At 40.8% G+C, this 15,046-nt stretch overlaps 1 protein-coding gene and 1 pseudogene across 1 annotated transcript; both read left to right on the top strand.

Annotated features, from left to right (window-relative positions):
• On the top strand, positions 4,334-6,717 carry LOC109234799. Its single transcript, XM_019400854.1, has 5 exons — positions 4,334-4,805; positions 4,850-5,059; positions 5,131-5,373; positions 6,039-6,521; positions 6,596-6,717. Exons 1-5 carry the CDS (start codon positions 4,334-4,336, stop codon positions 6,715-6,717), a joined length of 1,530 nt encoding a protein of 509 aa, XP_019256399.1.
• Positions 6,868-8,183, top strand: LOC109234798 (annotated as a pseudogene).

The raw sequence follows: 15,046 nt of genomic DNA, 5'->3' as shown, positions 1-15,046 counted from the left end.
TTTTCTCCTAGGATCTAAATCTTAGTCTGATGAATTGTTCTCCTAAGATAGATAACCTAGTCTGATGAACTTTCTCCTAGGATCAAAATCTTAGTCTGATGAATTATTCTCCTAAGATAGATAACCTAGTCTGATGAATTTTCTTCTAGGATCAAATTCTTGTTCTGATGCATTGCTCTCCTAAGATAAGAGATCTAGTCTGACGAACCTTCTCCTGGGATCTAAATCTTAGTCTGATGAATCTGTCTCCCAAGATAGAAGACCTAGTCTGATGAATCTTCTCCTAGGATCAAAATCTTAGTCTGATGAATCTTTCTCCTAAGATAGAAAATCTTAGTCTGATGAATTGTTCTCCTAAGATAGACAACCTAGTCTGATGAATTTTCTCCTAGGATCTAAATCTTAGTCTGATGAATCTTTCTCCTAAGATAGAAAATCTTAGTCTAATGAATTGTTCTCCTAAGATAGACAACCTAGTCTGATGAATTTTCTCCTAGGATCTAAAATCTTAGTCTGATGAATCTTTCTCCTAAGATAGAAGACCTAGTCTGATGAATTTGCTAGTCAAATGTCTTTGGTTTTACTCACATGAGACATACATTCCAATCAAGTCTTTAGTTTTACTTTTATCATTGCATCAATAGCTTAGGTGATCTATATTTTGCTAACAACTCACAAATCTTCCTAGTGCAAACTGGGGAAGAAAATTTTCTTTGTTTTATGTGTATTTTGTTGAAGTCAAGCGCCCACCTGGAGAACAAGGGAATACATTTCAAAGTTCAGAAGTCAGGCGCCCACCTGGACAACAAGGGAATACTTTTCAAAGCTCAGCAGTCAGGCGCCCACCTGGAGAACAAGGGAATACGTTTCAAGTTCAGAAGTCAGGCGCCCACCTAGAGAACAAGGGAAGTACAATGCAAATTTTATCTTTCATGTTTTAATATTTGATAACATGCTGTACCCAGCCACCAAACTGGGGCAGAAAATTTTCTTTGTTTGTTCTGTTGCAGTCAGGAGCCCACCTGGAGAACAAGGGAATACTTTCCAAGCGTCAGCAATCAGGAGCCCGCCTGGAGAATAGAGGCATATATTTCAAACATCTCCGATCACAATTCAAGGCAACAACGCAAGGATTCCATCGGAAGAATACAAGTTCAAGGCAACACAAGAGCAAGTTTGAAGACATAGATAGGACCTTCTTGTAATTCATAGATCATAGCTTAGGCTAGCTTCTTTTTATTTTGACACGGTGTAATAAGGAGGTCAGTGAGCAGTAGCAGCAGCAACAGCAGTGAAATCACAGTTCCTGGTAGTCCCAGCTACGAAACCTTCCCGAACTATACTGACCTGATTCCTTTTTAGCCAAGGATATGTAGGCAACCTCAGAAGCAGGGTGCGGTCAAATCTTTCAAAAATGCTTCACACGGAATATTCGAACGGGCAAAAATCGCTCGTTTCCGCTCACTTATCTTTGCACGAAAACTCTTCGTGTTTCCGGGAAAAGAGGGGCAGCTGTGAGCACGTGATTTTTGCCCTAAGTGAATTATTCCCAAAAATTCAAACAAAAGGATTTTTTTTCTTTATTTTTACAATTTTTGTGTTATTTTCTAATAATTATTTGCATTTTATTTGTGCATTTTTATTCATATGAAAATATAAAAATAAGCTTGACATTTGCATTTAGGATCTAATTTCATATTTTAGGATCAATTAGTGGTTAAGTGGTTTTAGAACAAAATATGAAGAAAATAACAAAAACAGTCTACTTTTGCATCTTTAATTGTTAATTGTTGAATTTGTCACGAAATGGATTTTAAACAATTTTAGAAATTAATTAGCTTAACTTTGAAAATATATTAGGTCTTTACTTTAATTATTTTGCATTTTTATAAAATCAAAAAAATCCAAAAATACCAAAATGAAAACAAAAATAAATAAAAAAGAAGGAGAAAGCCATTAAAATAGGTGGTCTTAATAATAAACCAAATTTGGGCCATTTAATTGAATTACCCAGCCCAAAAATCATCCCTGGCCCAAATCCATCTCACCAAACCCGGCCTGCCCTTCGCTGTAATGAAACGACCCCGTATTGAATCCTAGTAGATCCTAGCCGTCTAGGTTAAGTTGATCCAACGGCCAGGAAGCCTAGGATCGTTTGATATTAAACGGTCAGAGCCTCCCCCCCCCCCCCGGTATCCATCCGTCTCCATTTCCCCCAAATCCAGACCCTGTGTAACGCCACCTTGAGCCGCCGGCCGGAAATCGCCTCCGCCGGCGGCAATGCTCCTTTCCCACCCAAAAATACACCATAGAACCCCTCACCCTCCTCTTTCCAACCCCCAACGTAGTTTTATTCAAATCCCGGTCATAAGGTTCGAATCTTCAATCTAAGTTTTCCGGCCAGGACAACACTTTTCCCAAACTAGCCAAAATTAACACCCTAGGTCCCTCTCCCCTTCCCCTATCCAAATCCCTGGCTAATTTCCCTCAAATCTGCCCAGAATGTCTCAAATAATTAATCAAAGGTTGGCCGAAAACCCTAATTTCTCTAGAATTTACCAAATTGGTAGTACACAGTCTCCCCATCCTCCTTGTGAAGAATCTACCCTTGGCAAGTTTCAAATATCACCAAGACCGCTCAAATTTTGAATCAAAGAAGCGGTATGAATGTTCGAGTCAAGCCGTGAGTCTTCGTTTTCGTCTTTTCATGTTCCTTCTTCTTCTTCTGACTGAGACAATGAATACCTCTCTTAATTTTCTGATTAGTGTTGCTTTTGTTTAATTTCAGTACTGATTTGATTTTCGTTTAGTTTAGTTTAATTTTGGTTTGATTGTTGTTTTGTTCTGTTAGTTTAAATGTTAAATGTCAGTCTAATTAGTTCAAGCAATCAATTGTTAGTTTAATTAGATTTCCTGTTAATGCCGGTGTATTTGCTTTCTTCTGATGATAATAATCAGCTCGTTTGGTTGTAATTTGTTTGGGATTAGTTGAGGTTCTAATAATTGATTTTGTGTTAGTTGTTAGTTTAGTGGTTGACTGGTTAATCTTGTTTGATCGATGGTTTGGTAATATTGATATTTTAAAGTTGTTAAACTTGTTTGGATATAGCTGATTGGGTTCTGGGTTGGTAGTTAATTAACCATGGCCAATTAGAAGGGTTAAAAACAGTTAGTAAGGTTAACCAATTTCAGGAATAATAGAGGTTGAACCTCAGTTAGGCTAGTCAATAATTTCAGGGAAGTTTAGGGGTAGTTTGGGTATTTAGAGTTGCATAAGAATGTTGTGGGTAATACTAGAGTCACCTAGAACCTTCTAGGGAGGGGCTTTAGTTTAGATTTCAGTAACTTGAGTAACAAGTTAGAAAACAAAGGACTAAATGAAAAATAAACAGGGACTAATAGGGAAAACAGAAAATGAGAGGGCTGCCCCTCCTTTGGCCTATAAAAAGGCATGAATAGTGCCTTGAAGAAGAAGTTTTTGGGGAGCTCAAAAATTTTCCCCCAAAAAGCTCTCCCTAGTTCTCAGATCTAGTTTTGAAATTCAGCATTCAAAAAAAAAAAAACAGAAAAATACAATAAAAAAATCCAAAAACAACACTGTTTCATTGCCTTCCTTAGGTTATTTTCCAAATTCCAGCCTTAATTCAGTCTTCTAGTTCATTTCAAAACCAAAAATAGTTCGAATTCTCTGTTTCTGTTCGACGTTTGAAATCTGAAAGTATTTGGAGTCATTTGAGCACTGTTGGTTAGTTAATTAGGGTCAATTGAGGGTTATTCGTTGTGTATATTGATTCCCTGGGTATTTCTGGCTATCTGGTGTTGTTGTGGGCTGATTTATTGAGTTTGCTTGGTTTTTCAACTCATTTCTGAACTACTGAATCTGCGCTGGGCTGTTATTACTCGTTCATTGATTGTTGTTGGGGTTTTAAATTGGTTTCTGAGTTGCTGCTGAAGTTATTACTGCTGCTAACTTCTCCTTTTTCTATTTCAATTCAAATCCCAGGTACACGTTTATGAACTCACCTTGATGTAGCCGTGAAGTGAAGTTGAAATGAAAATACTGCTAAATCTAGGCTCATTTGAAGGCTGTTTGTCGTTTACAATCCAATAGATGATTAGTTGAATAAATGTGATTGATGTTAGTTAGTAGTTTTGAGTCGTATGAGTAATAGATACAGTTGGACTATTAATTTGGACTATTTCAGATTTTTAAACTCTGTATTTGTTAAGTTGTTTCAGAATAATAGCATAGCATAATTAGTTTTAGTTCAATTTTGAAATCAATAGTAATGCAAGGAGTCAATTGGAGTATCAACGACTGCTACAATTTTTGATGGGATTGAATGATAACTTTGAGCAAGCAAGGTGTCAGATTCTATTAATGCCAAGCTTGCCATCTATAGATAAGGCTTATGCTATGGTAGTTCAGGAAGAAAGAAGGAAATCATTTACTGGTGGTACCTATGGGCAAACTGGGCATAATGATCCTACTGCGTTGTTTACTGCTCAATCTATATCTAAGCCAAGGATAAACTATAGCTTAGAATGTGATTTTTGTCATTTGAAAGGCCATACTAGAAATGAATGTTACAAATTGATGAGGTGTGAATTTTGTAATAAGACTGGGCACTTGAAGGAGAACTGTTACAAGATTATTGGATATCCATATGATTTCAAGCAGAAGAACAAAGCAAATGCAGTCATGATAGATGGAGCTGGACAACAAGGAATGATAGCTTCACCAACTACAAGAATATATCAGCCAAGCAGTAATGTTGAACCAGCTCAATTTTCACTAAAGAACAGTATAACCAGTTGTTGCAGTTGCTGAACAGAGGTTCTACTGCAGGAACTAGTGCAAACATGGCAGGTAAGTGCTTTTGTGGTAATGTAGCCTTATGTGAGAACTTAGAACTTTGCAAATGGATAGTTGATACTGGTGCTACTAACCACATGATTGGTGATAAGAGTTTACTGAAAAATGAAACTTCAGTAGGAAATTCAGGACAAGTGCAGTTACCTACTGGAGATTCAGCATCAATCTCACATATGAGGGAGTGTTAACTCACTGGAGGTGATGTACTAAAAGATGTGTTTGTGTACCAGCTTTTAAGTTCAATCTCATGTCAGTCTCTAAAGTGACAGAAGATCTCAAACGCAGTGTTACTTTTTCCCCTAAATGTTGTATGTTCCAGGACCTCTTATCTGGGAGGGTGAAGGAGATTGGTAGAAAAGAAGAAGGTCTGTACATATTATCAACAGCATTAGGGAAGACAGTGAATAGAGTTTTTGCAGCTACTAGTAAAGGAGGCATGGAAATATGGCACAGAAGAACAGGACATGTTCCAGTTCAAGTTCTCAGAAGAATTCCTAGTATACAACATTATGGTGGTAGAATAAATAATGACGCACTGTCTAAATGTGAAATTTGTCCTCTAGCTAGACAAACTAGAGAACCTTTTCCAACTAGTACTAGTAGAAGTTTACATGCTTTTGATTTCATCCATATGATTGTGTGGGGGGACCTTATAAGATTGCTACTCACAATGGCATTAAATACTTTCTTACATTGGTTTATGATTTTACCAGATGGACTTGGGTGTTTCTTATGAGACTTAAATTTGATGTTATTTTCTTACTCAAGAACTTTATTAGTATGATCAAAACACAGTTTGGGAAGCAAATTAAGGTGTTTAGATCAGACAATGGGAGTGAGTTTTTTAACAGTGCATGTAGTGACTTGTTTCAAATGCATGGGATTGTTCGTCAAAGCTCCTGTCCATATACTCCCCAACAAAATGGGGTTGTGGAAAGGAGACATAGACATATACTGGAGACTACCCGAGCAATCAGATTTCAAGGCCACCTACCTATTAGATATTGGGGACATTGTATTGATGTTGCTGTATATATAATCAACAGAATTCCCTCCTCTGTCTTGGGACATAAATCACCATATGAGTTACTTCTGTGTAAGCCCCCTTCATTGACACATTTAAAGGTAGTTAGATGTCTATGTTTTGCTACTAATCTGACAGGCCATGATAAATTTGCTCCTCGAGCTGTGAAGTCAGTCTTCCTAGGATATGCTGCACATCAGAAAGGTTACAGACTCTTGGATTTGGAGAATAGAGTATTTTTTATAAGCAGAGATGTAGTGTTCTATGAGGATATATTTCCTTTTCATACAGCAGAAGTATCATCAGAATCATTATTCCTGGATAAAATTCCAGTGCCAAGACAAGATTTTGATGAAGAACTAAATGCAGTGGTGGTTAGTTCTGCTGCTGATACTCATATTGAGGGAACTAATATGCCATGTTCTCCTACTCTAACTCCGGTTATCTCAAATGAGCAGGACATTTCACACCCTGTTGAATATAATAGTGTGGATAGTCCTGGTGATTCTCTTATTTTACCTGATGGTAAGGAAACTAGAAAATCCACAAAAGTATCTAAGCCTCCATATGGCTTAAGCATTATGTCAGAGATGACAAGAAAAGCTCTGCAAGTTGCTGAAAGTACCCTATTTCAGAGGTGATTGGATATGAAGCTATTTCTTCAAAATATCAAAGCTACTTGGCAAATTTTTCAGTGGAGATAGAACCTACATCATATTCAGAGGCAGTAAAGGACAAGAGATGGGTAGAGGCAATGCAGGCAGAAATCAAGGCATTGGAGGATAATAAGACTTGTGAACTGGTATCCTTGCCATAAGGACAAAAGGCAATAGGATGCAAGTGGGTTTATAATATTAAATATAAGGCATCAGGAGAAGTTGAAAGGTTCAAAGCTCGATTGGTGGCTAAAGGGTATAATCAGAGAGAAGGCTTAGACTACCAAGAAACCTTTTCACCTATGGTGAAAATGGTTACTGTCAGAAGTGTGTTGTTTATTGTAGCTTCAAGGTAGTGGTCTATTCATCAAATGGATGTCTACAATGCTTTCTTGCAAGGAGATCTATCTGAGGAGGAGTATATGGAGGTACCTCAAGGTTTCAATGGACCAAAGGCTGAACTCAGAGTTTGCAAACTACTTAAGTCCCTCTATGGACTTAAGCAGACATCTAGACAGTGGAATCTCAAGCTCACATCAGCCTTGGTGGATGTTGGATTTCAACAGAGTCATTTAGATTATTCTCTATTCATGAAAAGGTCAGGAGATCACATAGTGGTTGTTCTGGTCTATGTTGATGACCTTCTTATCACTGCAGATAGTCCCATCATGATCCAACAGACTAAGGATGATTTACAAACTTCCTTTAAGATCAAAGACCTAGGAGAGCTTAAGTACTTCCTAGGCATAGAATTTGCACGAAATAGTGATGGTATATTAATGCATCAACGCAAGTATGCCCTAGAACTCATAGCTAAGTTGGGGCTCTCAGGATCTAAACCTGTATCCTGTCCTATGGAGCCAAATGTGAAGCTTACTATTGCTGAATTTCACACCCATACAGGTACTTCTGATGACACATTAGTGACTGATCCAGGGCTGTATCAAAGGCTTTTGGGTAAGCTTCTTTATTTGACTGTTACAAGACCAGATATTTCTTTTGTTGTCCAAAGTTTGAGCCAATTCATGCATAGTCCTAAGGCCTCTCATATGGAAGCTGCACTCAAGGTGGTTAGATATATCAAAAGTAGTCCTGGGCTGGGAGTTTTCTTGGCTGCTAAGTATTCTGAATCGCTTTCAGCATTTTGTGATGCAGATTGGGCTGCATGCCCAAACACACGAAAGTCAATCACAGGTTATTTCGTCAAGCTTGGCTCTTCCTTGATTTCTTGGAAATCTAAGAAGCAGTCCACTATCTCTAGAAGCTCAGCTGAAGCTGAATATCGCAGCTTAGCATCCACTGTTGTAGAGATTACATGGATTATTGGTTTACTCAAGGAGCTAGGAGTGGATCATAATTCTCCTGTGCCTATCTACAGTGATAGCAAATCAGCTCTTGCTATTGCTGTCAATCCTGCATTTCGTGAACGTACGAAGCACATTGATATTGATTGTCATTTCATTCGTGAAAAGATTCAAGTCTTGTTTCCACTCTCTATTGTCCTACAACTGAGTAGGAAGCTGATATACTCACAAAGGGACTTGGTCGCCTTCAGCACTCATATTTTCTGTCCAAGCTAGGTCTACTCAACATCTTTCCTAGTACTAGCTTGAGGGGGGGTGTGTAAAGTATATAGGTTAACCATAGTAGTTATGTGACGACCCAAAGGGTCATCACCTGTTTTCTCTTTCGTCCCGTGCTTCCGAGGCCTTGAAAACCTTATTTTTACTTGCCTCGATTTGCGTGCGCAGTCCGGGCGCGTAGCGGGAAAGATTATATGTTAAATTCTATGAAAAATTTCAAAATGTAGTTTTAAAATGATTAAAGTTGACTTCGGTCAATATTTTTGGTAAACGGACCCGAACCCATGATTTGACGGTCCCAGAGGGTCTGTAGGAAAATATGGGACTCGGGCATGTGCCCGGAGTCGAAATCCGAGATCTAGAGCCCGAGAAAAGAATTTTTCTGTGAAATTGTTTTTCTGAAATTATTAAGGAAAATGGAAATGAAAATTAATTAAAAGACTATGGTATCGGGCTCGTATTTTGGTTCCGCCACCCGGTACAAGTCTTATATATGGTTTAAGCGCTTTCTGTGGAATTTGGTCGAAATCGGACGTCATTTGACGTGTTTCGGACCTAAATATCTAAAATTTGAAGTTTGTGAAGTTTGATGAAAAAGTGATGATTTTGAGGTTTGATTCCTTGTTTATGATGTTATTTTGGCGATTTTTGTTCGCACGGTTAAGTTCGTAGGATGTTGTTGAGTTAGTGTGTGTGATTGGTTAGGAGCCCCGAGGGCTCGGGAGTGTTTTCGGAGGTGTTCGGGGTGTTTTTAAACTTAGAATGATAGCAGATTTTTCTGCAATTTTTGCTCAGATAATTGCTTCTTCGCGTTCGCACCACTCAGCTCGCGTTCGCGTACCAGTGGGCTTTCCCTTCTTCGCGTTCGCGGACAAGTCCCCGCGTTCGCGTAGCCTTGGTTTCCCCTTCACCGCGTTCGCGAGCCCCATCTCGCGTTCGCGTACAAGCAAATCCCGGACCCAGCCCCATCCTTCTATGCGTTCGCGACTAGCATCTCGCGTTCGCGATGCTTTGACTCATCTACCCTTCGCGAATGCGGCCCCCTTCCCGCGAACGCGAAGGGCATTTTTGCCCAATGATTTTTAAAGCTCAAAAACAGACCAGTGACGGGATTATTCCCAAATTTCACACGAGCTCTTCTTCTCCACAGCCCCTAGGTGGCTTTTAGAGCGATTCTTCACGAAAGCTTCTTGGGTAAGTATTTTCTAACTCGTTTTCTTCATTTTCTATCATCATTTATCAAATTCCTAGACCTAAATCATATAACTTAAGGTGTAAATTGGGGGAAAAGGGTAGAATTAAGGCTTTTCAATTTTCTGTGATTTAGACCTCGTTTTGGGGTTGAAAACAAATTGTATATTCGGGCTCGTGGGGGAATGGGTGACATGGAATTGGTTCAAACCTCGGGTTTTGACCAAGCGGGCCCGGGGTCGATTTTTGGAATTTTGGGTAGAAAGCTTAGAAATTCATATTTAGGCATTGGATTTAGTTTGTTTAGCTATTATTAATATTGTAAAGTCATTATTTCATAGATTTGACTGAGTTGGAGCCGAATTCGAGGGGTAAAGCTATACTAGAGGCTTGAGTTGATTTTGGAGCATTTGAGGTAAGTGTTTGATCTAACTTTGGCTTGAGGAAATAGGATTAGAGTGTTGTTTGCTAATTGCTAAATGTTGAGTACGGTGTATAGGCATGGTGACGAGTATCTATACACCGGTGTCTAGCATGACCGTGGGTCCTTGTATGTATTTATCCTGATAATGTTATGACTCTTCCATGTTAATTGATGAATTCTATGCAATGTGAAGAGTATGAGGACTAATTATGAATCGTAAATTCTTTGGAGCGTTGGCTCGAACGATAAAAAGACTATTGAGTAAGAAATGAAAGAAATAGAAAGAGAAATGATTTATCCCTTTCCGGGATGGTTTGAGTATATTGATTATCTCCCTTGCCGGGATGTGAAAGTATTGTTGTTGCTCCGTTGCCGGGATTTAGCTGTTAATTGTGTAATTCCCTTGCCGGGACATTTCTTATTATTTGTTTATCCCCTCGCCCCGTTTGGTTGTGACTACTGTTTGGGTGAGGAAGAGTGATATTGCACGAAGGGCCATTCCGTGCCATGTTTTGATTACATTTGCACGAAGGGTCATTCCGTGCCATGTTTTGATTATATTTGCACGAAGGGTCATTCCGTGCCATGTTTTGATTATATTTGCACGAAGGATCATTCCGTGCCATGTTTTGATTATTTATGCACGAAGGGACATTCCGTGCTCTGATTTGATTATAATTGCACGAAGGATCATTCCGTGCCATGATATGAGTGCTATGTGAGGGAAAGCACGAAGGGTGATGCCGTGCACTTTATTTGATTGCTTTTGGTGAGAATGAGAGTAAAAGCACGAAGGTTGATGCCGTGCAACTGTTGATTTTCCTGCTCTCATTAATTATTGTTATTGCCTTGTTTCTTACTTAAATTGTTGACTTTATATCCGGACTGTACTCCCCCATAGTATGCTTCCCTCCCTCTTAACTGTTTAATTTCTGTATTCTTCCCTTTTATTGCATATATATATATTGAACTGTACAGGTTGGTTTGGTAGTCCTGTCTAGCCTCGTCACTACTTCGCCGGGGTTAGGCCAGGCACTTACCAGCACATGGGGTCGGTTGTGCTGATGCTACACTTCTGTGCTCTTTTGCACAGATCACGGTACCGGAGCAGCTTTTGGACCACAGCAGTAGGATATTGATCGGGAGCTGACTTCAGTCCAGGGACTTACGAGGTAGCCTAGCTGGCGTTCGCAGGCCGGAGTCCCTTTCTATGTTTTCAGTTTGTTTTCATTGTACCGAGACAGACATTCATGTATTTCTATTCGGACTTGTTTGTAGCACTCTTTAGTAGTTCGTGAGATAGCGACACCAGTCTTGGGTAGAGAAAAGTTAAACTTCCGCATTTTGGGTTTTCAGTTATCTATGTTTTAAAGACATCCACTTTAATTTAAATGACTCGTTATAGTTATATTGTTCATGTTGAGGTGAAATCAGGGAATGTTTAAAAGGTTTGGCTTGCCTAGCTCCGATAGTAGGCGCCATCTCGACTCCCGATGGTGGGAACCCGGGTCGTGACAAGTTAACCTTAGTTAGTTTATCTTAACTGTAGTATTAGTTAGTGATGTACAGCTGTCCTGAGGTGGTTAGTTAGTTAAATACTGTAGCTTCTTCTTCTTTCTATTCTAGTCGGTTGTATCAATATACAGAGCATAGCTCTTCTCTGATTTTCTCTAAAAATTCTCAATCTCAATTTCTCTCTTTAGCTGCACATTGTTAATTTCTTCATATACAAGTAAAGGGAACCAAGAAAAAAGGAACAAATAAAGAGGATAAAGCATGAAAGAAGAGGATAAAAGGATGTAGAGAAAGAAGCCAAAAAAGCTTAGGAAAGGCCAAAAGTTAAGAAAATATAATTCTCGAAAGTGGAAATGATTTAAGCCTAGGAAATTGAAAAAAAATAGACCTTCGCGCGTGTACGAGAGAAAACACGAAGGAGCGTGTCTTTCTCTCGTCTTCTTCTTCCTTGCTTCTTTTGTTTTTGGTGCGTGTGTGTTTTACTGAGTTGTTCTCTTTTTAATGTAGTGCTTACCTGGCCCCTAATTTTCTTTCAAGACTTGACCCCTAATTTCAAATAGGTAAAAAGTGTAACCCGACCGGTCGTTTTGAGTTCTAGCGCTCCGTTCAGCAGCCTGAGGCCGTGAGCAGCTTCATTTCAGGTATTGTGACTTGTGCGCATGGTCGGAATTGAAATTCGGGAAGTCCAGAGTTGATTTGGAAAGAGAATTCTCATTTCGGAAGCTTAAAGTTGAAAGAATGAACTAGGATGGGATTCTTGAGTAAACGACCTCGGAATCGGGATCTGAAGGTTCCAGCAGGTTCGTATGATGATTTCGGACTTGGGCGTATGCCCGGTGCGGGTTTTGGATAACCCGGGAGCGTTTTGGCGCCTAATGTGGAAGTTAGCATTTTTGAAGAAATTTCTTAAGTTTGGCTTGAAGTGCATTTCAGTGTTATCGATGTCCGTTTGGGATTCCGAGTCTGAGGATAGCTCCGTATGGTGATTCTGGAGTTGGGAGCGCAATCGGAAGTGAATTCGGAGGTCCGTAGGTCATTTTGGAGCCATTTGGCTAAAGATTGAAATTTGAAGGTTTTTTTGAGAAGTTTGACCGGAGGTGGACTTTTTGATATCGGGGTCGGAATCCGATTTCCGGAAGTTGCAGTAAGTCCGTAATGTCGAATATGACTTGTGCGCAAAATTTGAGGTCAATCGGACGTGATTTGATAGGTTTAAACATCGGAAATAGAAGTTTGAAATTTTGAAGTTCATTAAGTTTGGATTGGAGGTCGATTCATGATTTTAGCGTTGTTTGATGTGATTTGAGGCCTCAATCAAGTCCGTAGCGTGTTTTGGGATTGGTTGGTAGGTTTGGTTGAGGTCCCGGGGCCCTCGGCTGGATTCCGGATGGTTAACAGATCGAATTTGGAATTTGGAAGAGGGCTGAAGGTTCTGGTTGCTGGTATTTTCGCTTCTGCGGTGGGCTAACCGCAGAAGCGAAAACGGAGCCGCAGAAGCAGTTTTTGGTCAAAGGTTCAAAGGCCGCAGATGCGGTCAAGATTCCGCAGAAGCGGGACCGCATCTGCGGAAATCTGGTCGCAGAAGCGGGCGAGGGCATCGTGGGGAGAATCGCAGATGCGGTCATAGTTCCGGCGAAGCGGGACCGCATCTGCGGGAGGCGTGTCGCAGAAGCGAGATTGGGGTGGCCCAGGGAGGACCGCATATGCGGTATTTGGACCGCACCTACGGAACCGCAGAAGCGGTCGTTGGACCGCAGGTGCGAAAAATGCTGGGGCAGAATGATTGTTTTAAAATCGGATTTTGGCCATTCTTCTCTCACTTTTCACTGGGCATGGGCGATTTTAGGGAGCTTCAAGAGGGGATTTTCGTCATCAACGTTTAGGTAAGATATTCCCACCTATATTGAGTTAAATACATCAATTATGTATGAATTTAGACTTGGAAAATTGTAGAAAAATTGAGGTTTTGGTGGAAAACCTAGAAATTTCATTCTTGGAATTTAACCACGATATATATTGAGTATGGAATTTAGTGAAAATTATATATTTGAGTCCCTAAGGTCATGGGTAACCTTTATCTTCGAAATATTTCGGATTCCGGGCACGTGGCCCGAGGGCGTTTTGGTCAACTTTTCGATCGGAGTTAGGAATTGCTATAAGTTAGATTGNTGGCTACCATCAGCTGAGGATTAGGGCGTCTGATGTCCCTAAGACAGCATTCCGCACTCGGTATGGGCATTATGAGTTCCTGGTCATGTCATTTGGGTTGACCAATGCCCCAGTCGCATTTATGGAGTTGATGAACCGAGTGTTCAGGCCTTACTTGGACCTGTCCGTGATAGTCTTTATTGATGATATTCTGGTGTACTCCCGCAGCCAGGAGGAGCACGAGCAGCACCTCAGAATGGTTCTTCAGACTCTGAAGGATAGTTAGTTATATGCTAAGTTCTCGAAGTGTGAGTTCTGGTTGAGTTCGGTTGCATTTCTGGGTCATGTCGTATCAGCAGAGGGTATTCAGGTGGACCCGAAGAAGGTTGAGGCAATCAAGAACTGGCCTCGACCAGCATCAGCTACTGAGATTCGGAGTTTCTTGGGGTTAGCAGGTTATTACCGCCGGTTCGTGGAGGGATTTTTATCCATAGCAGCCCCGATGACCAGATTGACCTAGAAGGGTGCCCAGTTCAGATGGTCAGACGAGTGTGAGGCGAGCTTTCAGAAGCTCAAGACAGCTCTGACTACGGTACCGATATTGGTTTTGCCCACAGGCTCAGGACCCTATACAGTTTATTGTGATGCTTCCCATATTGGGCTTGGTGCGGTATTGATGCAGGATGGCAGAGTCATTGCTTATGCTTCGAGGCAATTGAAGATCCACGAGAAGAATTATCCGGTCCATGATCTAGAGTTGGCAGCCATTGTTCATGCTTTGAAGATTTGGAGGCATTACTTATATGGTGTGACGTGTGAGTTGTACACTTATCACAAGAGTCTGCAATACTTGTTCAAGCAGAAGGAGTTGAACTTGAGGCAGCGGAGGTGGTTGGAGCTATTGAAGGATTATGATGTTACTATTTTGTACCACCCGGGGAGAGCCAATGTGGTGGCCGATGCATTGAGTAGGAAGTCCGCCAGCATGGGTAGTCTTGCTTATGTTCCGGTCAGCCAGAGACCGCTTGCTTTGCATATTCAGGCCTTGGCCAATCGGTTTGTGAGGTTGGACATTTCTCAGCCTAGCAGAGTCTTAGCTTGTACGGTCGCTCGTTCTTCATTATTGGAGCGTATCCGTGATCGGCAGTTTGATGATCCATATTTGTGTGTCTTGAGAGACACGGTGCAGCGTGGAGGTGCCACGAAGGTGACCTAAGATGATGATGGTGTTTTGAGATTGCAGGGGCGAGTTTGTGTGCCCAATGTCGATGGGATTCGAGAGTTGATCTTAGCGGAGGCCCATAGTTCTCGATATTCTATTCACCCGGGCGCCGCGAAGATGTATCAGGACTTGCGGCAGCTTTATTGGTGGCGCAGGATAAAGAAAGATATTGTTGCATATGTGGCTCGATGTTTGAACTGTCAGCAGGTTAAGTATGAGCATCAGAAGCCTGGTGGTTGTTCCAGAGGATTGAGATTCCCGAGTGGAAGTGGGAGAGGATTACCATGGATTTTGTTACTGTTCCGTTGACTCGGAAGAAGTTTGATGCTATTTAGATCATTGTTGATAGGCTGACCAAGTCAGCGCATTTCATTCCTGTAGCAGTCTCCTATTCATCTGAGAGGTTA

This window comes from Nicotiana attenuata, chromosome 11 (genome assembly GCF_001879085.1).
Source record: "Nicotiana attenuata strain UT chromosome 11, NIATTr2, whole genome shotgun sequence".
In the NCBI taxonomy this organism is placed as follows: domain Eukaryota; kingdom Viridiplantae; phylum Streptophyta; class Magnoliopsida; order Solanales; family Solanaceae; genus Nicotiana; species Nicotiana attenuata.
Note: the sequence above shows the minus strand (reverse complement) of the source record. Positions and strands in the feature narration are given on the sequence as shown.

Bases quoted from the DNA above. Each gene is read 5' to 3' on its own strand.
- LOC109234799 (XM_019400854.1), top strand. From the start codon at position 4,334: ATGGGATTGAATGATAACTTTGAGCAAGCAAGGTGTCAGATTCTATTA. The intron at 5,060-5,130 runs GTTAACTCACTG...ATCTCATGTCAG, and splicing joins AATCTCACATATGAGGGAGT to TCTCTAAAGTGACAGAAGAT. The intron at 6,522-6,595 runs GTACCCTATTTC...CAAATTTTTCAG, and splicing joins AGCTCTGCAAGTTGCTGAAA to TGGAGATAGAACCTACATCA.